The sequence below is a fragment of the Triticum dicoccoides genome, chromosome 7A (assembly GCF_002162155.2).
Source record: "Triticum dicoccoides isolate Atlit2015 ecotype Zavitan chromosome 7A, WEW_v2.0, whole genome shotgun sequence".
Taxonomy (NCBI): domain Eukaryota; kingdom Viridiplantae; phylum Streptophyta; class Magnoliopsida; order Poales; family Poaceae; genus Triticum; species Triticum dicoccoides.
Window position 1 is genome coordinate 548263257 of NC_041392.1, and position 21941 is coordinate 548285197.

General features: G+C 44.0%; 2 protein-coding genes across 2 annotated transcripts; both read right to left on the reverse strand.

Annotated features, from left to right (window-relative positions):
* Nucleotides 1-7040: 7040 nt before the first annotated feature.
* LOC119327783 lies at nt 7041-8718 on the reverse strand. Its single transcript, XM_037600870.1, has 2 exons — nt 8586-8718; nt 7041-8138 (listed from the first exon to the last, which is right to left on the reverse strand). The coding sequence occupies exon 2, from the start codon at nt 8118-8120 to the stop codon at nt 7515-7517; it is 606 nt and encodes a 201-aa protein (XP_037456767.1). The 5' UTR covers nt 8121-8138; nt 8586-8718; the 3' UTR covers nt 7041-7514.
* Nucleotides 8719-11135: 2417 nt separating this feature from the next.
* Nucleotides 11136-13271, reverse strand: LOC119328215 (tetraspanin-2-like). The gene is made up of 2 exons (XM_037601233.1): nt 12388-13271; nt 11136-11728 (listed from the first exon to the last, which is right to left on the reverse strand). Exons 1-2 carry the CDS (start codon nt 12895-12897, stop codon nt 11414-11416), a joined length of 825 nt encoding a protein of 274 aa, XP_037457130.1. The 5' UTR covers nt 12898-13271; the 3' UTR covers nt 11136-11413.
* Between the last annotated feature and the right edge of the window lie 8670 nt (nt 13272-21941).

The following is a 21941-nucleotide window of genomic DNA, read 5'->3' on the forward strand; positions in this document are numbered from 1 at the left end:
ATTGACATCAGTATCATGACCCAAGTTAAATTTTTGGCAAAATGTAAGCGGTTTAAGAGCAGATTTGAAAACCGTTTTTTCTTCATACAAAAAACGTGAATCGTATTTTCGATCGCATTTGTAAACCGTTTATCGGAATGAGGCAAATAATATGGCGTTCGAAAGCTGCTGCAAAACCGCTCCTTCCACATGTTGAAAGTTTTCTCTAATTCCCTACGGTTAAAGAGTAATTCGGAAAATCGTAGAATTTCACAAACGAAACACCCGAGTTTGTATTTTCGATGCCATATCTAAACGGCTAATCCAATTGAGGCAAATAATATGGCGTTGGAAAGCTTATGAAAATGCGCTACTTTTTCATGTTAAAAGTTTTTTCTAATTTTGAACGGTTTAAAAGTAATTTAGAAAACGGTACAAGTTCCACCGAGTTCGTATTTTCGAGCTAATTTTTTAACCGTATGCCTAAATGTAGCAAATGATATGGCGTTGGAAAGCTTGAACAAGTGCGAAACTTTTTTGTATATATTTTTCTCCTAATTCCTTACGGTTTTAGTCAATTTGGAAAATGGCTAAAAACGTATTTTCCCTGTAATTTCTACAAACTTTATCGGAATGAGGCAAATAATATACCTCTGAAAAGCCACGGAAAATGCGAAACTATTCCATGTTGATGGTTTTCTCTGATTCCTTGCCGTTTTCCTGTAATTTCGAAAACGGCGAGATCATTGGTTCTGTCTTTATCGCGAAACAGATTCTTCGAAAATGCACCGCGTGAAGAACCTGAACTTCTCGGTGTGTACCTGAACTTCACTCTGTTTTTCACGTGATTTTTTTGCTCGTAGGTCTCCATCCACTGCTCGTAACTCTCCATCCACTCAACGGAATTGAGCAAGTGATATACCGGTGGAAAGTTGGTGTAAGCACATAACTTTCCCGTGTTGATCGTTTTTTCATACTCGCGATGGTTTTAAAAAAAATCATCTGAAATTCATTCAGCGTAGTAGTTGAACTTCATGCTGTTTTCACGTTGAACTTCTATGATGTATTTTCGTTTGTAATTTTCTCATCCATTCGTTAGTGTTACACAAATGATACTCTTTTTGTACAAACCCCTCTCACAATATTTTTTTTAACTTTCTTTGACCGAGGAGTTGCACTTATAACAACAAAACTTTTAGTCTTTGCTTTTTTACTCTTTTTTTAATACAAAATGCACACCGTGTAGTACGTGAACTTCTGGCAGTTATTAATCGAACTTCTCTCGGTTAGGTGAAAATATCTGAATTTCTTATAAATATTTATCTGAATTTCTCAATCCTTTTTTATAAAATTTTGAAGCGCTCTATTTTTAAAAGTTGAACTTCTTGTTTTTTATTTTTGAACTTCTTGTTTCCAATCTTTAATAACGAGGAAAATCTGAGTTTTCTATAATCATTGAACTTCTCTATCTTTTTAATATGGACTTCCTAATTTTATTTCTTAATATTTTTTATGAAATTTTGAAGCGTTCTATTATTAAAAGTTGAACTTCTTGTTATTTAATTTTTGAACTTCTTGTTTGCATTCTTTAATAACGAGGAAAATATTATCTTTTTATTCATTTTTCTCATATTAAACACACACCATGTAGTACATGAACTTTTTCCTTTTTATAATTTGATTTTTTTTCTTTTTGAAATCAAATTGCTCCTAAATAATAACTAAACTTATTTGTGGATTGACAGTTATTTTAAAACGCAAAAAAAAAACAATTTCTTTTTTGTGTTTTGAACATGGAAATACAAGGTGAACCTCTCTCGCAAGAATTTTTGAATTTCCCCGGACAGAGCACTTGAAATTCTTTCAACAAACCTTTTAAGCTTTTGTTTTTCTATACTTTTATTCTCACGTGAAATGCATTCCTTGCAGTATTGAACTTCTCATTGTTTTCACCTTGAACTTCTGTCACATATTTTTGTTAAACCCCTCTCATAAGAATTTTTGAACTTTCTCGGGCCGAGCATTTGAACTTCTAGCAATAAAACTTTAGGCTTTGCATTTTCATTCTTTTTAATACAAAATGCACACCGTGTAGTACGTGAACTTCTGGTATTTATCAACCTCAACTTCTGAGATCATGCGTTTTGCCTTCATCGCAAAAACAGAAGTCTCCGAAAATGCACTTCGCGAAGAGGCTGAACTTCTGGAGCAGTTCTTTTTGAACTTCACTCTATTTTTCTTGTGTTATTTTTTTACATGTAACTCTCCAACAACTTACCCCCGAATTGAGCAAATGATATACCGATGGAAAGCTGTTGAAAACACGCAACTTTCACGTGAAAAACAGAGAAAATATGGTTTTCAAATAAGCATCACACAATTTTTTACGATTGAAATTGATACTATTATTTTTCCTAAAAATGGAAATAATTTGAGTTTTGTGTATAAGTTCCATATTTCTAAACTTCGTGATTTTATTTCTTTAATAACAAGCAAAATTTAAGTTCTTTATAAATATCGAACTTCTCTATTTTTGTAATTTGGACTTCTTGGATTATTATTTTTGTAATGGAAAAATCATAGGTTTGTAATAAATATTGAACATGTCTGTTATTTAAATTTGAACTTCCCCTGTTTCTTATTTAGAAATGGTAAAAATCCTTTCTTATGAATTTTTGAATTTCTCTACTTTTAAACTTTGAACTTCTTGTTTTTTCATTTAGAAACATTTAAGTATCTGCTTCAAAGTTTTATGTTTTTATGAACTAATCAGTTATTTTTGTTTGAATTTCTTATGATCTGCCAATCAAGAGATTTGGATTTTCCAATTTTATTGATTTCTCAACACACCATTTCCGAAAATACAAAATTTATTTTTTTCTGTGAATATGGCCCTTCTATACACTAATTACAACGGTGAAGGTTTCCGACCTCTCCATCTTTTTAATGTTAAAAGATCGAATGGTGTCTGTTTTTTTATATATGGGAAAACCCATTTGTTATAACTTTTTGAAATGCACTATTTTTTTACTTTGACCTTCTTTCTTTTTCATAATAAACATTTGAACTTCGTTGTTATTTAAATTTGAACCTTTGTGCCTTTTTATAAACAGGGAAATCATAGGTTTGTAATAAACATCAAACTGCCTCGTTTTTTAAATTTGAACTTCTAAGTATTGTTTAGAAATGGTTAGACACACAAAACAAAATTATGTTTTTTCCATTTTTCTACGAAGTCACTATGTTACATCTTGTGAACTTTTGATTCTCTTTTTTTTGTCGCGGCATTCTATTCATTTTTTCCTTTTGGTGAAATGGCCTAGGCGGTCCCTTTTCTCATTTGATGAATTTCTTCTGTATGTGGTACACGTGAACTTCGGAATTTCTGAAACATGAACTTCACGTGCTATTGAAAATCAAGAAAATTATGCACAACAAAACACATACACTTCACGTGCTACACGACCAACACATACAGTTCCTAGAAATGGAAATAATTTAAGACCAAAAAAACCTAGGACAACAGCAGCAGCTTATCAAATACAAAAAGAGAAGCAGTAGTAGCTCCGCATGGGACTAGCTTGCACCAGTGCTTCATGTTTACAACACGTCCACCTACTAGCGCCGTCTTGTGCTTCTACAAAAACATAAATCTTGGTCAGGCTAATGCAGTCACGATGGCACAAACTTGCAAGAAAACTCTTTTTTTGGTTGCACTTTTGAAGAAGGATCTGCGAAGAAACTGAAACCACAAATCAAAACACTTGTTTTTTGCACCCACATATACTATTGAACTTCAGAAAGCAATAGCAAAGCTAGAACAAAACACAACATTTTTTAACTAACAATGTGAGCGATGGTGAATTGAAGGATGTATGCACCGAACTTCTGTTTTCTCTGCAAATCGACGGATGGCATCCGCGATGCAAAATAACAATGAGAGATGGCTGGTCGCACGAACTGCTCGTGAGCAAGGCGGCGTGCCATATATCTTAAAAATTTATAGGAGATAAGTTTCCATATCTACAGATATTCTTGGTAAGAGACACAAAACCAAATTCTTCGCCTCGAAATCATATATTAGACTCGTATACTATGGCCGGATGGACGAGTTCGCACCACCTGCCCACGGTGCGAGAAAAAGAAAAATCCTACCCCATGAGATCTGGTCCTCCCCCGATCCCCATTCTTCCTCGATCCCATCGTCGCCGATCTGCCGACCCACCATGGCCTCTTCCTCGGCTCCTCCACGAACGCACCGGAAGCACCCCACCATAGTAATTTGGTATTCGTTTGATATTTTGATGAGATATATGTTGTTATCCCTCTAGTGGTGTCATGTGAACATCGACTACATGACACTTTACCATTGTTTGGGCCTAGAGGGAGGCATTGGGAGGTAATAAATAGATGATTGGTTGCTAGAGTGACAGAAGGTTAAACCCTAGTTTATGCGTTGCTTCGTAAGGGGCTGATTTGGATCCATATGTTTCATGCTATGGTTAGGTTTACCTTAATACTTCTGTTATAGTTGCGGATGCTTGCAATGGGGGTTAATCATAAGTGAGATGCTTGTCCAAGTAAGGACAACACCCAAGCACCGGTCCACCCACATTTTAAATTATCAAAGTACCGAACGCGAATCATATGATCGTGATGAAAACTAGCTTGACGATAATTCTCATGTGTCCTCGGGAGCGCTTTTCTTCATATAAGAGTTTCTAGGCTTGTCCTTTGCTATAAAAAGGATTGGGCCATATTGCTGCACCTTATTTACTTTTATTACTTGCTACTCGTTACAAATTATCTTATCACAAAACTATCTGTTTCCTATAATTTCAGTGCTTGCAGAGAATATCTTACTAAAAACTGCTTATCATTTCCTTCTGCTCCTCGTTGGGTTCGACACTCTTACTTAACGAGAAGGCTGCGATGGATCCCCTATACTTGTGGGTCATCCGACATGTCGGCTTCTTGATTTCCATGGTGAAGACATCAGTGGAGAAGGTCATAGTGGCCGAGATCGGAGGATTAGTTACACGGACGAAGCCTAGAAGGTGATGGAGTCAGCCAGCTGTTAGATAACTCTTAGGAGCAGCGGTGATAAGTGGGGGCGGCAACACTGGAGGATTTCATCTTTGGTGGTACTCCTCGGGTACCGAGTCATGACTTTCAGGGTGAAAACCTAAAGTCTAACCTTCATTGGTTGTGTCTGGTGATTGCCTTGCTGGAGGAATTGTTTTAAGAGCACAGACTTTCTTCAGGGTGAAAACCTAAGATATTGGATAGGACAACAACGATGCTTGTGCACTGTTCCTTTCTTGAAGACGTTACTGTTGGAGATTTTTTATATTTTTCGGGTGTTGCATTTTGTGGTGGTATGAGTTGCTGTTGAGAAGAGTTGATTGTTGTGACGGGACCTTTGTTTTTTCTTTCTTTTTTTTCCTTTTCTTCTTTGGATGTATGCATCTGAATGTCTTTGCGGCATCTTATACGTATAGAGACTAGTACAAGGGTAGCGTCTTAGGTGTCTACACATTAGATGGCGGTACCTAGCGAAGAGCAGCGAGAGGTCAGAGGACGCTCAGCCTCGCTAGTGGCCAAACACAACTCATGAGAGTAAACCTGGGAATAGTTTGGTGTAAAGTCTATTTTAAACCATGAACTCGTACGGCTCGTCTGTTTTAAACCCCAAACTCCAAATCCTTGAAATCCACACCCCCAACTCTCTAATCCCGGTCATTAGCCACCTTAATGCCGTTTGAGGGGAGGATTAGGTGACGTGGCAGAGTGGAGGCCGGGTTTACCTAACTCTCTGCCTGTCTCTCTGTTATAAGCGCGCGCTGGCTGTGGGTGGGGAACAGAGCTAGGGTTCGCCGCGAGGGCTGGGTGGGGAACAGAGGTAGGGTTCGTCGAGCGACGGAGACAGGGCGGCGATTGGCGGCGCCGTCAACCATGTCGTTCTCCTCCGGAGCTTCATCTTCTTTGCGCGGCGGCGGGCTTAGCAGGAGAGGCGGGCAGCAAGCTGTGAGGTCGCCGGTGCCATATCAGGAGCAACCGATGGACTACGAGCCAGCTAGGAATTGCACCCTTTGCGGGAAGAAGGCGTCGCGGTGGATCTCGTGGAGTAGGGCGAACCCTGGTAGGAGGTACTATTCGTGTGTGGATGCTCAGGTATGCTGTCCAATTTCTTTGAAATTTGTTCAATTTCTGAATCTCTGTCCGCCTCTGTTTCTGAATCTCTGTCCAATTTCTCTGAAATGTGTTTGTGAAACAAATAGCATGGCTTCATCGATTGGCATGACGGCCCGATGACGCCATTTCCGCGTGGATTGCTTGGACATCTTCGGGATAAAGTATGGAGGCTGGAGGATTATTTGGCGGCTCAGTCAAGGGAGGGACAAGATGTTGGTTTGACAGATGAATTGAAGAAGAATGAACTAGTTGCAGAAATTAGAGCAAGTTCTGACAAGAAAAGGAGATGGAAATGTATAAGTATCTGTTCTATGGAATGATGTTTTTTGTTGCTGGTTTAGTTGCAGGTTTGCTGATTAGTTAGATCATTTCAGTGAAATTTCAGAAAATTTCAGGGTTGCTGGTTTAGTTTCTATGGAATGATGTATTTTCAGTGAAATGTAATGGATGGTATGTGTGGCAGAAAATGCATGAATGTTGAATTTATATTATATGAAGATCAATTGGCAGCACTGTATTCACTCTGTATTGTTTTATTTGTGTGCACTTTCTTTCTTGACAACAACAAGATCCAATTGACATAATTACACATGAAGAAAGTCTGCAGTTTGACAAGAATTTGGCAGCAACATGTATAATAGAAATTTTGACAACAAATTGACATGAACATATATAAAATAAATTTGACAGCAAGTTGACATCAACATGAAGCTCTCCAATTTGACAGCAAGTTGACAGCAACATATATAGAGATATTTGCCAGGAAAGAAACATAGTTCAGTGCACATATTTCATTTCCAGAAATTTGACAAGAAAGAAACATAGTTCAATGCACATAGATCTAAAGTGAAAGCAAAAGGCAACCACAGGTTCACATATTAGCACTTGTAGCTATCAAATACAATTACTGAAGATCTTATCCAGTACTAGGAAAACATCTTTAGTAATTGCCACTTGCATAGAAATAATCCCCCCATGCTCCAGTAATTACTCCAGTTCCTCGTCCAGTTCCTCTCCCTGCTGCTCTTCCAGTTCCTCTCCCTGATGCTCTTCCACTTCCTCTCCTTGATGCTCTTCCACTTCCTCTCCCAGCAGATGTGCTTCCCTCTGGATTAATGCTTCTGGGAGGTCTGAACCTTGATGGTGCAGTTTGAGAGCTTGATGTACCAGCTTGAGAGCTAGCTGCAGCTGTAGTTCTTGCAGCTTGGGTAGTAGATGGAGTTGTAGTTCTTGGAACTTGAGAGCTTGCTGGAGGTGTAGATCTTGATGCATCAGTCTGTGCTTGCTGCAAACAAAATATACCAATGAACAGATCAAAACTAGTTATGGTTTTGCATAGTTCAGAACCTTGAGAGCCTTGGTAAAGAGCCTTGGGAAAGAGCATCAACTCTGATATTGTGCTTCACAGGGCTGCTTATAATTTCAGTAACCACACCACCTTCATTAGGAACCAGGATATGTTCCAAAATGTCTTGCTCTGGTACTGCATTAACTGCCTGCACATTGCCTTGAACAATATCTTCTTCTTCTGCAGTGATAACAGCATCTGGTTCATCATCATTGTCCATCAGATCATCCAATTCATCTTCAAAATCAGAGCCACTAGCATCTTCTTCTGGCTCATCTTGTTCACCATTATACTCAACATATATGTCAGCAACCCCTGCATCAGTAATGTGCTCTGACATTTGCATGCAACCTTCATCAGTATGCAGAAACAATAATCCATTTACTAACTGTCTCCCGGGCATGAGAAAATATATCTTCATACTATCTTTCACAGTCAAATGATCAGCTAAAAATCCTTTTAGCTCTGGCAGTGATAACTTATCCCTCTCAAGCACTGACATTGCAGTATCTCCCCCAACATAATCAAGGGATGGACCAATGCGGATGAACTCTCCCCCATAATGAAACCTGACATTCAAAACATCTGCTGGATCCATGATTTCAGAGAGCAAAGCCTACACAATGCATTATTTACATTCAGTTAGTACACTTCAAATTCAGAAAAAATTACATTCAGAAAGCTACTGTACAATTAACACACACATTCAGTGCTGCCCTAAGATGAAGCTACTGTACAATAAACACAAATAAAGCTGCTGCAGAACCAACCTACTACAGAGCATACATGATTTAGTTCTACTAAATTCAGATGCCCTAAGATGAATTGACACCTTCAGGCAACACAACTACAAAACTGTTAAAAAGCTATAAAATTGATGAAACTTACAATGCATATCATGTATCAGTCCATGAATAAGTATAGCCCCCAAAACATGAGATTAAACGGGCAACAAAATCCCCCCCAAAACCCCACCTTTCACCCCCTGTAAAACCCTAAACCTAACTCGGGGAGGGAAGCAAAAAACACCACAGATGATTCACGTATGAACACGACGACGCACCTGCTACTTTGCCGCCGGCGTGGTCGTCGGAGGTCGCCGCGATCATCCGCTCAGCGTCGCCATTGCCGCCGCGGGAGAAGGCGATGCGTCGGGAGAGAAGGGGATTGGGAGGGCAAATGTGCGAGGACCGGAACGAGCTGGTCCGGCTCAACCACTTAGCATCTCCAGCGCCCGAGCGGGACCCACAAGTCAGCAATCCCATCCTCCCCCCGTTTGGATACTGCAACAAGGGCGAAAACGACCGGGATTAGAGAGTTGGGGGTGTGGATTTCAGGGATTTGGAGTTTGGGGTTTAAAACAGACGAGCCGTACGAGTTCAGGGTTTAAAATAGACTTTACTCAATAGTTTGTAATCCAAATCAAATCCAGTCCAAACCGTACATCCATAAGTTCACCGGTCAAACCAAACCAATCCAAATTATATCTACTATAATCCAAACCAAACCAAACTGCTCGTGTTTTTAAGCCAAACCAATCCAGCTCATTCCACAAATACAGTTTGAGCCTACAGTTTCAAACTATGGACATGTGCACATACTCACGTGGATACCTGTTGATGTATCTTCTCTCTGAATGTGCACATTAGCACGTGGAAGCTGATAGTACAATGGCGAAGCCACGGACCTCCGGTCTTCGAACTGATATGACCTCCAATGCCCTATGAAGAACCGCCGGCCATGGACGCATTGTGCACACTGAGCCGAGCTGTGGCGGCAGCTCCCCTTACTGTGCACTGTGGCGTACGGCCCTGCAGCAATGGCGGAGGAGGGTCCGCGTGCGAGTAGAGCATGGCACTTTGCGATGGCATGTCGTGGACGTGCGCGAGGGCACGATGGTGCTACCAGTTCACCTCAGAGCTTCGCAGCGGCCAGAGCACGAGCGGCCAGTGTGGTTTCTCGTTTGCGTGGCCGACCACCACGCCGAGCCTTGCCGGTATGCCGAATAGATCAGAATGGCCGTGGTGAACCTCGCATACCAAGGAATCGGTCAGCGATCCCTTTAATCGACAGCACGGTCACCGTCGTTCCTCGCCTCAGGTGACCAGTCACCGCCACAATTATCGATCTGCTCTTCCGCCATGTCTCGACCCTCATCCTCTGCGCTCTCGGTCCATGGAGGTCCCCTGCAGGCTTCTCTGCTCTCGCTGACGTGCTGGGGGCATAGCACACGCGGACGAGGATAGAAGCAGAGGGAGAGGAAGGTGATGGCCGGAGCTCCAGCCGATGGCAGCGATGGCCTGGAGACCCTAACCCAGTTGCTAGATTTGGTCTCCGTCTATGGGTCGAAGCTGTTTGAGACTGATCGGTCTCTATTTGTATTGTACCCCCGTGAACAGCACTGCCGTGGGTGCACCCTGCACCTCCTACTCCCGCTGCCGTCTGCTGCAGCAAGCTGCCGCCGCGTCTCCCCTCCTTTCTCCAGTTTTCCCTCTCCCCGTCTCCTTTCTGACAGGAGCCCAGATGCCATGAATTCGCCTAGGAAATCGTGCTCCGGCCTTAATCTTCGTCCCCGGCGACCCCCTTCCTCACCGCCCGCCTCTGAATCCTCCCCAGCCCCTGCCGTGTACGGATCCGTTCGCTGCAAGCTCTAGCCGCCGCCGCCATTCTGCAAATTGCGGGTTGAATAGACGAAAATACAGGGTCATGTTTGTAAATTCGAAACGGTTTTTTGACTTACTAAAACCGGTAGTGCGGATTGATTTCACGGAACTATATGGGGTTTTTTGTAAATATGCGCGACGGACCACCAGAAGCATTAGGTGCTTTATTATTAGGGGAAGATTAAAGGGAATAGGTATTCTTGGTTTGGTTCAGTCCAACTATTAAAGGGAATATTTTTTTTTTGGTTTGGTTCAGTCCTTTTCATTTCGATGGGCCTTTTATGGGCTTCATAGAGTCCGCAAAAAATAATTAGGTCAAAATAAATTAACATTGCGGGAATTTAAACATGACCTCCTATCTGGATCTTCGATGCAACAACCTATGCGTCATTCACATTTACTAAATTCCAACTCGCTCTAAATATATGAGTGACAGTCCTCATGTTTAAGCAAATGAGCTAATTAAAGAAAAGATTATGGACTTAAATAAAATATTTAAACGGATGTGGCTAATTAAAAAAGGATTATGGGTAAACCGGTGGAATAACTAAAAGAAACATTGTGGTCTTAATAAATAGAATTTTCAAATAGATGAGGCTAATTAAAGGAAGGACTTGAGGTAAAAAGGTAGGATAGTTAAAAGGAAGGATCTGTATGCTTCAATGTGTGGGGATATTAACTTAGAAAAGGAAGGATTTGATTCCCGACTAAAACGGGTGAAGACGTCACGGTAACTAAAGGAAGGATTATACTTAGATGGAATCAGTGAGAGATTATGCCCAACAAAGAAAGTATGAACACGGCTAAATTGCATAGTATTTTTTATATTCATTTTGTAGAAGGAGCGTTGCAACATTTTTTTTATAATGAATCCGATGCTGTGGGACGTTATACTTGCATAAAACATCAATTTTTCTCGTTGCAACGCACGGGCAACCAAACCAGTCCGATAAATGGGTAAAGCCCAGACCAAACCAAATTAGTTTAGAAGCTTAGCCATTTTCATCCAATCCAAAGGCAGACTGTATGAAAACTAAACTGAAACTGTAGTTCCAGTCCAAACTATTCCCAGGTCGACATGAGAGTGAAACTTCTTTCAGGGAGAGAGACTGGACACTGACAGTACAACCTTACTTACCACTACATAATCTACACTGGTTCATAATCATACTAGTACACAATGTCAGCATATACTAGAACTCCTCCCTTGGGGATACGTGCATCAGCATCAGGTGTTGTTGCTCCACTTGTAGCGGCGGAAGAGGTCCTCGGTCTGCGCGTTCTTGAAGGCGCTGCAGCCGATGACGTAGACGACGAGGAGCGCGACGGTGGCGGCGACGAGAGCCACGTTGGCCCGGCGCCACTGGTCGCGCAGGGTGCCCAGCATGCCGGCCTTGCAGGAGTCGCACCAGTAGCAGAGCTGCCGCGGGTCGTTGCTCCACGCGCCGCAGTCCGCGTCCGCCGCCGGGGTCGCCGGGCTCGCCCACGCCGTCGGGGACACGTACGCGTACCCGCACGCCGTCGGCGGCTTGCAGCAGCCGGACTGCACGCACGACGACAACCAGAGAGTAAGTCCGGAGCAAGCGGTTACGCAAGGGGACAAGAATGAGCGCATGCAGCGTGTCTGCGTGAGCTGGTTAGCAAATTTGGTTGCATCATGCACATGGAAGCTTCGATCGCCTCTTATTGGTAATCATATACTAGGATAAGCCAAATTACACGCTTGCGTGCGCTGACCCACATTTCTATGCCGATCTATTCTCACATGTAGTACTCCTAGATAGCACCATCTTCGCTTCAAGTTCAATTACAGCTCTTTCTTCTACAAGCTTACTAGTGGTGCTCACATGGACAGGACCTACTTGCACTTGCACGCTAAGCCCCCAAAATCATCAGCCTACCTGGCATTGATTCGATTTTAGACCATTTGCACACAAGGAACAAGATGAATCTCACACGATGCAGTCCGCCAATGGATGTGTATAATTTAGTCCTGCTTTCTTCCATAGAGCCCACACAGTGTTTGTTCGCTGATGATTCGATTCCTATTGGCACTAACTAGCACCCACTTCAGATTAGAATCCCTGGAATGGGCACGCTGCGGCCCTCGATTTACCGATTAATACTAGTACAATGCCGGCAATGAACGTGATTACTCGTGAAAATTGGAGCAGTTAACATCAGTAATTTAATCAGTAGTACCTGGAGAGGGGAGAGGTCGGACTGGTAGAACTGCTCGGGGGCGATGAAGAAGGCGGTCTCCATGGTGAGCTTCTTGCAGGTGTCCGAGGCGGCGAGGCACGCCCGGATCCCCTCCCACCGCCGCGGGTCCCCGGCGACGTACCCGCGCATCCAGCCGGAGAAGCCCTCGAGGCGGTACTCGCGGTAGGCGCGGCCGGGCACGTCGTACGCGCCGGAGCCGTGGGTGACGGCAAAGGCGAAGACGAGGAGCGCCAGGAGGAGCGTGATGAGGGCCGCCATGGCGAAGAGGTAGGCGGCCAGCAGGCCCTGGCGGTTCCAGTAGGCGCCGATGAAGCCGGCGAGGGCGACGAGGAGGAGGAGCCCGCCGAGGATGGCCACGGGCCAGCGCGCCAGCCGCGCGCACTCGGCGCCCTGCTTGGACGCGAACCAGAGGCCCGTGGCCACCACCGGGATGGTGCAGATTAGGGCCAGGAAGTTGAGGCACGCCGTGATGTTGTTGCTCACGGCCATGGCCGCGGCGCGGGCGGACTCGCCGACGGAGCGAGCGAGAGTGGGAGTGAGAGTGCGAGCAGTGGAGTGAAGCGAGTCTGTGACTGGAAAGGAGGGAGACTTTTCTTGTTCGCCCTTGTGCAATTTCCAGGGTATTGTGTTGCACCTGCAGAGAAGGTGTGAAGTGAAATGGAGGACACGGGCACACGCTGCTCACTCAGGCAGCCCACGGTGAGGCGCGTCTTGGATGATGTACCGATGAGATGGCGGAGGTCGGCACCGGCAGCTTCCGTGGACGCACCCGCACGTGTCGTGTCGCCGTGCTGCGTCCGCCGGTGAGAGGAGAGAAGGCGGCGCCGATGCCACTGATTGACACCGTCGGGCGTGCTGCTACAGAAAATCTGGACGTGCTGGCGTGCCGACTTCGTTTCATCGGGGACGGGAAGGCCGCAAATCCATCCCGGCGGGGTGAGGTGCGCTTCGGCCGACATGGCTTTTCAGCTGAACTTGAATTTTTTTTTTAGCTATCTTTCGGGCGTTTGAATGGATTCGTAAGTCACAGGGGTGCAACCGCTGGAAGACGACGTACAATCGATTTAAATGACGGTTTAATAATAGAATCGGTGTTTCGTCATCGTGTTGCCGGCAGTGGCATTTTAATCTTTTGTTTTGAGTTAGCTTGTGAACTTGCCCCAACCCTAGGCCGTCGCCGGCCTCCTCCCTCTTCCCTCCGATCTCGCCTCCACCGGAGACAGCCGCCGGCAAGCCCACGCTGAGCCGAGGAAGGTGGCGGCAAGGCTAGTTGCTTTTGCCTCGGGCGAAGGGCTTGGCGATCCGGGGTGCCGGCCCGGTCGAGGTGGGTGGCGCCGGACCTACGACAGTCGGCGGCTGTGGGTGCGTGACCGCTCTTCCTCGACTTGCTTGGGTAGCAGGGATCCGGTGGTTGGAGCTCGCGACGGCCGGGCTTTCCGTCGGTCGGCCGTCAGATCCAGATCGACCTTCACCAATGTCATCTCCTTCATCCTCTCCCGTTCGATCTGTGCTTCGGCGTGGTCTGCTCGCCAGATCCAGGTGGTGGGCGGCGTTTTGGTGGTGGAGCTTTAGGGACCAGGGGAAACCCTTGGTCGTCGGCGGCGGCCAAAACGCCGCCGCCGCCGCGGCGTCGAACCACTCCTTGGAGGCTTCGTTGAGGTATCCATTCCCCCACACCCATCCTCCCTGCATCTAGGGGAACCCTTTGGTCCTGCTTTAGGATGACGGCGGCGTTACGGCGTCGTTCCCCTTCCTGGAGGCATCGTCCTTGGACCGCAGGGTGGATGCCATGTTCGGGTGGGTTGGTGGCTGTAGTGGCGGCTCTATTCTCCGATGAGTGCTCTGCTGCTTGTTAATGTTGGTTGCTTTGGATGACGAAGACCTTGACGGATCAAGCACATTTCTTAGACTAGCCACAGTGGGAGTAATTTCAGCAGTAACATCAAGTCCAACTCAACAAATTTGCTTATGTGGCAATGAGTTAATGAGGAGAGAGGTAGTTGTAGTAACTTAACTAGTTACTGCAACATCATATGTCCCAATGCAATATGAGTCTATAACCTAATAAATGAAGCTTTGCATGTTACCACGCTTATGTTACTATCCACTATGAAGGTAGTAACATAGTCTAGGGATATGTGTATGTTACTTTCCATTGTGGCTAGTCTTATGTTAGATATTGGTAGCTGCTTGTAGGGCTGGAATTCGATCCGAGTCAAGCCAGCTCAGCTCGACTCGCTAGCTCGAATCGACTTGTTATTACCTAAAGCTCGGCTCGACTCGTTATTCTTCGAGTTCGAGTCGATTCGAGCCGAGTCACGAGCTACTCATTTAGCTCACGAGCTTCGAGCTTTTTTTTCCAGCCCTAGCTGCTTGTGTTGTCTTTGGTCATTGCGCTATTCTGCTTGCATCATGTACCTGCCGCCTCAGGTTCTTCTGCCTCAGCTTCTTTCTTTTCTTGTTTGATGTTCCTTGTAAGTGGTTGATCGTTGTAATCCTGGAATGTTGATGGCTTTGTTAATTCAAAGTCGGGCTAGGTTTGAGCGTTCTCTCGGGCTCGGTCAATGTCTTTTCTCTAAAAAGCTTGTGAACTTAATATGAACTTCATATTTTGTTGCTACTTTATTTAATAAAATAGTTGTATGCATGGCTATGCACATGCCGAGGGTAATCCTCTTTTTCAAGAAAAAAAAGCTAAACTTGAAAGGCCCATCAGCCACGCGCGAGCTATATCTTGCTTACTCTGAGATATATGCTAAGGTACTTGCTAGTGTGGAGTGGGAACAAAAATATCCGTTGGTGTCAGTTCATGCGATGCAGAGAGCGATCTCGGATCATACACCACTCTTTTTAGATTCGGGAGAGGCTACCCATGTTGCAAACAAAAATATCTTCTCCTTCGAGCAAAGTTGGTTTGAGCGAGAAGGATTTATGGAGATGATTGCACGCGAATGGGCTAAGCCGGTTACGGGCAGGACACATGTCGAGAGATGGCATAATAAGATTAGACATCTCCGACAATTTCTGAGAGGATGGGCCAGGAATGAGAGTGGGATATATAAGCAGAACGTCTAACTCAACTCATTGAGGCACTAGATGTAAAGGCTGAAACCACTCTTCTTTCTGTTAATGAGCATCGAACTAAGTCCGAGGCTGAGCAAGGCCTGCGTGCTCTCCTGAGAGAGGAGGAAATCAAGTGGGCGTTGCGTGCGAAAACACTTAAGGTTGTCCAAGGGGACGACAACGCACAGTTTTTCCATATGGTTGCAAATGGTAAACATAGGAAGAAGAAGATCATATAGCTTGAACAGGACGAGGGGACATAGTGGGGCATGAAAATCTGAAAGCGTATATTTCCAACTATTATAAAAGCCTTTTTGGACATCCGAATAATTCCACGGTGGCTCTTGATGAGTCTGTGATTGATGATATACCTCAATTACAGGCAGCGGAGAATGATGTTCTCTCTGCACCGTTTACTGAAAAAGAAGTTCATCTGGCCATAACTCAAATGAAGTCGAATAAAGCACCGGGACCAGATGGGCTTCCAGCTGAATTCTATAAGAAATGTTGGCATATCATTAAAGATGATCATATGCCTATGTTTCAAGATTTTTTTATGGCCATTTAGAGTTGTTTCATCTCAACTTTGGTACAATAACGTTATTACCTAAGAAGAATGAGGCGGTCCGGATAGAACAATTCAGACCCATTTGCCTGCTGAATGTGAGTTTGAAAATTTTCACAAAGGTGGGAACCAATAGATTGACACAAATTGCTCACTCAGTGGTTCAACCTAGTCAGACAGCTTTCATGCCTGGACGGCACATACTCTAAGGAGTGGTTGTCCTACATGAAACACTTCATGAGATTCACTCAAAGAAACTAGACGGGGTTATCTTAAAAGTGGATTTCGAGAAGGCTTATGATAAAGTAAAATGGCCTTTTCTTCAGCAGGCAATGCGCATGAAGGGTTTTAGTGAAACCTGGAGGCACCAGGTGGATACTCAAGTCCAGAAAGGTAGTGTCAGAATTAAGGTGAACGATGACATCAACCACTACTTCCAGACGCATAAGGGGTTGAGACAAGGGGATTCCATGTCACCTCTTCTGTTCAATATTGTGGCAGATATGTTGGCCGTCATTATTGGCAGGGCCAAGCAACATGGCCATGTAGAGGGTCTAGTTTCTCATCTGGTTGATGGAGGGGTGTCCATTCTACAATATGCTGATGACACTATTCTTTTCATGGAACATGACATGGCTAAGGCACGTAACATGAAACTTATCTTATGTCTATTCGAACAATTGTCTGGCTTAAAAAACAATTTTCATAAGAGCGAGGTGTTCTGTTTTGGGAAGGCCAAAGACGAGGAACATACGTACAGACAATTGTTTGGATGCGAACTAGGTGCTTTACCATCCAGTTACTTGGGTATTCTGATTCATCACCGTAAACTATTCAATAAAGAATGGAAATGTATCAAAGAACGAATTGAAAAAAAACTCAGCTGCTGGAAGGGCAAGCTAATGTCATATGGAGGTCGACTATTTTTGATTAACTCAGTATTGACCAGCATGCCAATGTTTTTTACTTTCGTTCTTCGAAATTCCGAAAGGAGTCCGAAAGCGACTTGATTTCTTTAGATCTCATTTCTTTTGGCAGTCTGATGAGGCCAAGAGGAAATACCGTCTCACGCGATGGGATATCCTTTGTCGACCTAAAGACCAAGGGGGCCTCGGTATTGAGAACTTGGAGATTAAGAATAAATGCCTTATGAGAAAATGGTTGTACAGGTTAGAGACAGAGCCGGAGGGCATGTGGTCTCAAATCCTGCACAATAAGTATTTGCACTCGACAATGCTAGCCTAGGCTACCATCAGACCGACTGATTCGCCGTTCTGGAAGGGACTTATGAGAACGAAAGATATGTTCTTTCGTAGGGTCAAATTCTTAGTTGACAACGGGATGTCAACAAGATTTTGGGAGGATACTGATTAGGAGAGACACCTCTGGCCTTACAATATCCTACCCTTTACAATATTGTGCAACGTAAGGAAAATTACGTAGGTATCGTCCTTCAAACTATTCCCTTGAACATCCAGTTCAGACGTACGTTAGTGGGTGAGAGATGGACAGCCTGGATGCACTTGGTTCTGAGATTGATTGAGGTTCGACTCTCCGACATGCCGGACTCAACAAAATGGAAGTTAACTAAAATGGGATATTTACGGTGAAATCCTTTTATACGGATCTGATTAATTCAGGCCCCATCTCACAGTCACTTCATATATGGAAGGTTAAGGTTCCTTTGTGGATTAAAAATTTTATGTGGTTTGTCCACAAGCAAGTAATACTCACAAAGGATACCTTACTTAAAAGGCGATGGGTAAGTAACTCGCGGTGTTGTTTTTGTGTTCAGGATGAGACAATACAACATTTATTCATTGAATGCCCATTTGCCAAGTTACTTTGGAGAACGATTCATATAGCTTTTAATATCAGTCCTCCAGTAGATATTGCATCTTTGTTTGGGACGTGGTTAGCTGGGGTTGAACAGATCACGGCAGCTCGTATTCGGATTGGAATATGTGCGTTATTATGGACTATATGGAACTGCAGAAATGATATGATTTTTAACAAACAACACAACTTAACTTTTTTGCAGGTTATCTTCAGAGCTACAGCTTGGATCCGTACTGAAGGAAATATGCCCTAGAGGCAATAATAAAGTTATTATTTATTTCCTTATTTCATGATAAATGTTTATTATTCATGCTATAATTGTATTAACCGGAAACATAATACATGTGTGAATACATAGACAAACAGAGTGTCACTAGTATGCCTCTACTTGACTAGCTCGTTGATCAAAGATGGTTAAGTTTCCTAGCCATAGACATGAGCTGTCATTTGATTAACGGGATCACATCATTAGGAGAATGATGTGATTGACTAGACCCATTTCGTTAGTATAGCACTTGATCATTTAGTTTGTTGCTATTGCTTTCTTCATGACTTATACATGTTCCTATGACTATGAGATTATGCAACTCCCGTTTACCGGAGGAACACTTTGTGTGCCACCAAACGTCACAACGTAACTGGGTGATTATAAAGGTGCTCTACAGGTGTCTCAAAAGATACTTGTTGGGTTGGCGTATTTCGAGATTAGGATTTGTCACTCCGATTGTCGGAGAGATATCTCTGGGCCCACTCGGTAATGCACATCAATATAAGCCTTGCAAGCATTGCAACTAATGAGTTAGTTGCGGGATGACGTATTACAGAACAAGTAAAGAGACTTGCCGGTAACGAGATTGAACTAGGTATTGAGATACCGACGATCGAATCTCGGGCAAGTAACATACCGATGACAAAGGGAACAACGTATGTTGTCATGCGGTCTGACCGATAAAGATCTTCGTAGAATATGTAGGAGCCAATATGGGCATCCAGGTCCCGCTATTGGTTATTGACAAAAGAGGTGTCTCGGTCATGTCTACATAGTTCTCGAACCCGTAGGGTCCACACGCTTAACGTTCGTTGACGATATAGTGCTATGAGTTATGTATGTTGGTGACCGAATGTTGTTCGGAGTTTTGGATGAGATCACAGATATGACGAGGAACTCCGGAATGGTCCGGAAGTAAAGATTGATATGTGGATAGTAGTGTTTGATCTCCGGAAGGGGTTCCGGAATTCACCGGCAGGGGTTCCGGATGTTTCCCGAAATGTTTGGGCACGAGAACACTTTATTTGTGCCAAAAGGGAAAGCCCACGAGGCTTTTGGAAAGTGCAAAAGGAAGTTTTGCGGAGACCAGAGGCTAGACGCCAGGAACCCTGGCATCTAGGGGGTAGACGCCGGGAACCCTGGTGTCTAGCCCTGGAGTCCGAGAAGGACTCTTGCCTTTCGGGTGAGACCGACTTTGAGGAGGCTTTTACTCCAAGTTTCGACCCCAGGGCTCAACATATAAATAGAGGGGTAGGGCTAGCACCAAAGACACATCAAGAAACACCAAGCCGTGTGCCGGCAACCCCGTCTCCTCTAGTTTATCCTCCGTCATAGTTTTCGTAGTGCTTAGGCGAAGCCCTGCGAAGATTGTTCTTCACCGACACCGTCACCATGCCGTCGTGCTGCCGGAACTCATCTACTACTTCGCCCCTCTTGCTGGATCGAGAAGGCGAGGACGTCACCGAGCCGAACGTGTGCAGAACTCGGAGGTGTCGTGCTTTCGGTACTTGGATCGGTCGGACGTGAAGACGTACGACTACATCAACCGCGTTGATATAACACTTCCACGAACGGTCTACGAGGGTACGTAGACAACACTCTCCCGTCTCGTTGCTATGCATCACCATTATCTTGCGTGTGCATAGGAAATTTTTTGAAATTACTACGTTCCCCAACAGTGGCATCCGAGCCTAGGTTTTATGCGTTGATGTTGTGCACGAGTAGAACACAAGTGAGTTGTGGGCGATATAAGTCATACTGCTTACCAGCATGTCACACTTTGGTTCGGTGGTATTGTTGGATGAAGCGGCCCGGACCGACATTACATGTACGCTTACGCGAGACTTGTTCTACCGACATGCTTTGCACACAGGTGGTTGGCGGGTGTTAGTTTCTCCAACTTTAGTTGAACCAAGTGTGGCTACGCCCGGTCCTTGCGAAGGTTAAAATAGCACCAACTTGACAAACTATCGTTGTGGTTTTCATGCGTAGGTAAGAACGGTTCTTGCTTAAGCCCGTAGCAGCCACGTAAAACTTGCAACAACAAAGTAGAGGACGTCTAACTTGTTTTTGCAGGGCATGTTGTGATGTGATATTGTCAAGACATGATGCTAAATTTTATTGTATGAGATGATCATGTTTTGTAACCGAGTTATCGGCAACTGGGAGGAGCCATATGGTTATCGCTTTATTGTATGGAATGCAATTGCGCTGTAATGCTTTACTTTATCACTAAGCAGTAGCGATAGTCGTGGAAGCATAAGATTGGCAAGACGACAACGATGCTATGATGGAGATCAAGGTGTCGCGCCGGTGACGATGGTGATCATGAAGGTGCTTCGGAGATGGAGATCACAAGCACAAGATGATGATGGCCATATCATATCACTTATATTGATTGCATGTGATGTTTATCTTTTATGCATCTTATCTTGCTTTGATTGACGGTAGCATTATAAGATGATCTCTCACTAAATTTCAAGATAAAAGTGTTCTCCCTGAGTATGCACCGTTGCCAAAGTTCGTCGTGCCCAGACACCACGTGATGATCGGGTGTGATAAGCTCTACGTCCATCTACAACGGGTGCAAGCCAGTTTTTGCACACGCAGAATACTCAGGTTAAACTTGACGAGCCTAGCATATGTAGATATGGCCTCGGAACACTGAGACCGAAAGGTCGAGCGTGAATCATATAGTAGATATGATCAACATAGTGATGTTCACCATTGAAAACTACTCCATTTCACGTGATGATCGGTTATGGTTTAGTTGATTTGGATCACGTGATCACTTAGAAGATTAGAGGGATGTCTTTCTAAGTGGGAGTTCTTAAGTAATATGATTAATTGAACTGTAATTTATCATGAACTTAGTCCTGATAGTATTTGCATATCTATGTTGTAGATCTATAGCTCGCATTATTGCTTCCCTATGTTTTATATGTGTTCCTAGAGAAAACTAAGTTGAAAGATGATAATAGCAATGATGCGGATTGGATCCGTGGTCTGAGGTTTATCCTCATTGCTGCACAGAAGAAATATGTCTCTGATGCACCGCTAGGTGACAAACCTATTGCAGGAGCAGATGCAGATGTTATGAACATTTGGCTAGCTCAGTATGATGACTACTTGATAGTTTAGTGCACCATGCTTAAACGGCTTAGAATCGGGACTTCAAAGATGTTTTAAACGTCATGGACCATATGAGGTGTTCCAGGAGTTGAAGTTAATATTTCAAGCAAATACCCGAGTTGAGAGATATGAAGTCTCCAACAAGTTCTATAGCTAAAAGATGGAGGAGAATAGCTCAAGCAGTGAGCATATGCTCAGATTGTCTGGGTACTACAATCGCTTAAATCAAGTGGGAGTTAATCTTTCAGATAAAATAGTGATTGACAGAATTCTCTAGTCACCATCACCAAGTTAGTAGAACTTCGTGATGAACTATGATATGCAAGGGATAACGGAAACGATTCCCAAGCTCTTCGTAATGCTGAAATCGACGAAGGTAGAAATCAAGAAAAATATCAAGTGTTGATGGTAGACAAGACCACTAGTTTCAAGAAAAGGGCAAAGGGAAGAAGGGGAACTTCAAGAAGAACGACAAGCAAGTTGCTGCTCAAGTGAAGAAGCCCAAGTCTGGTCCTAAGCCTAAGACTAAGTGCTTCTACTGCAAAGGGACTGGTCACTGGAAGCAGAACTGCCCCAAGTATTTGGCGGTTAAGAAAGGATGGCAAAGTGAACAAAGGTATATTTGATATACGGATTATTGATGTGTATTTTACTAGTGTTCGTAGC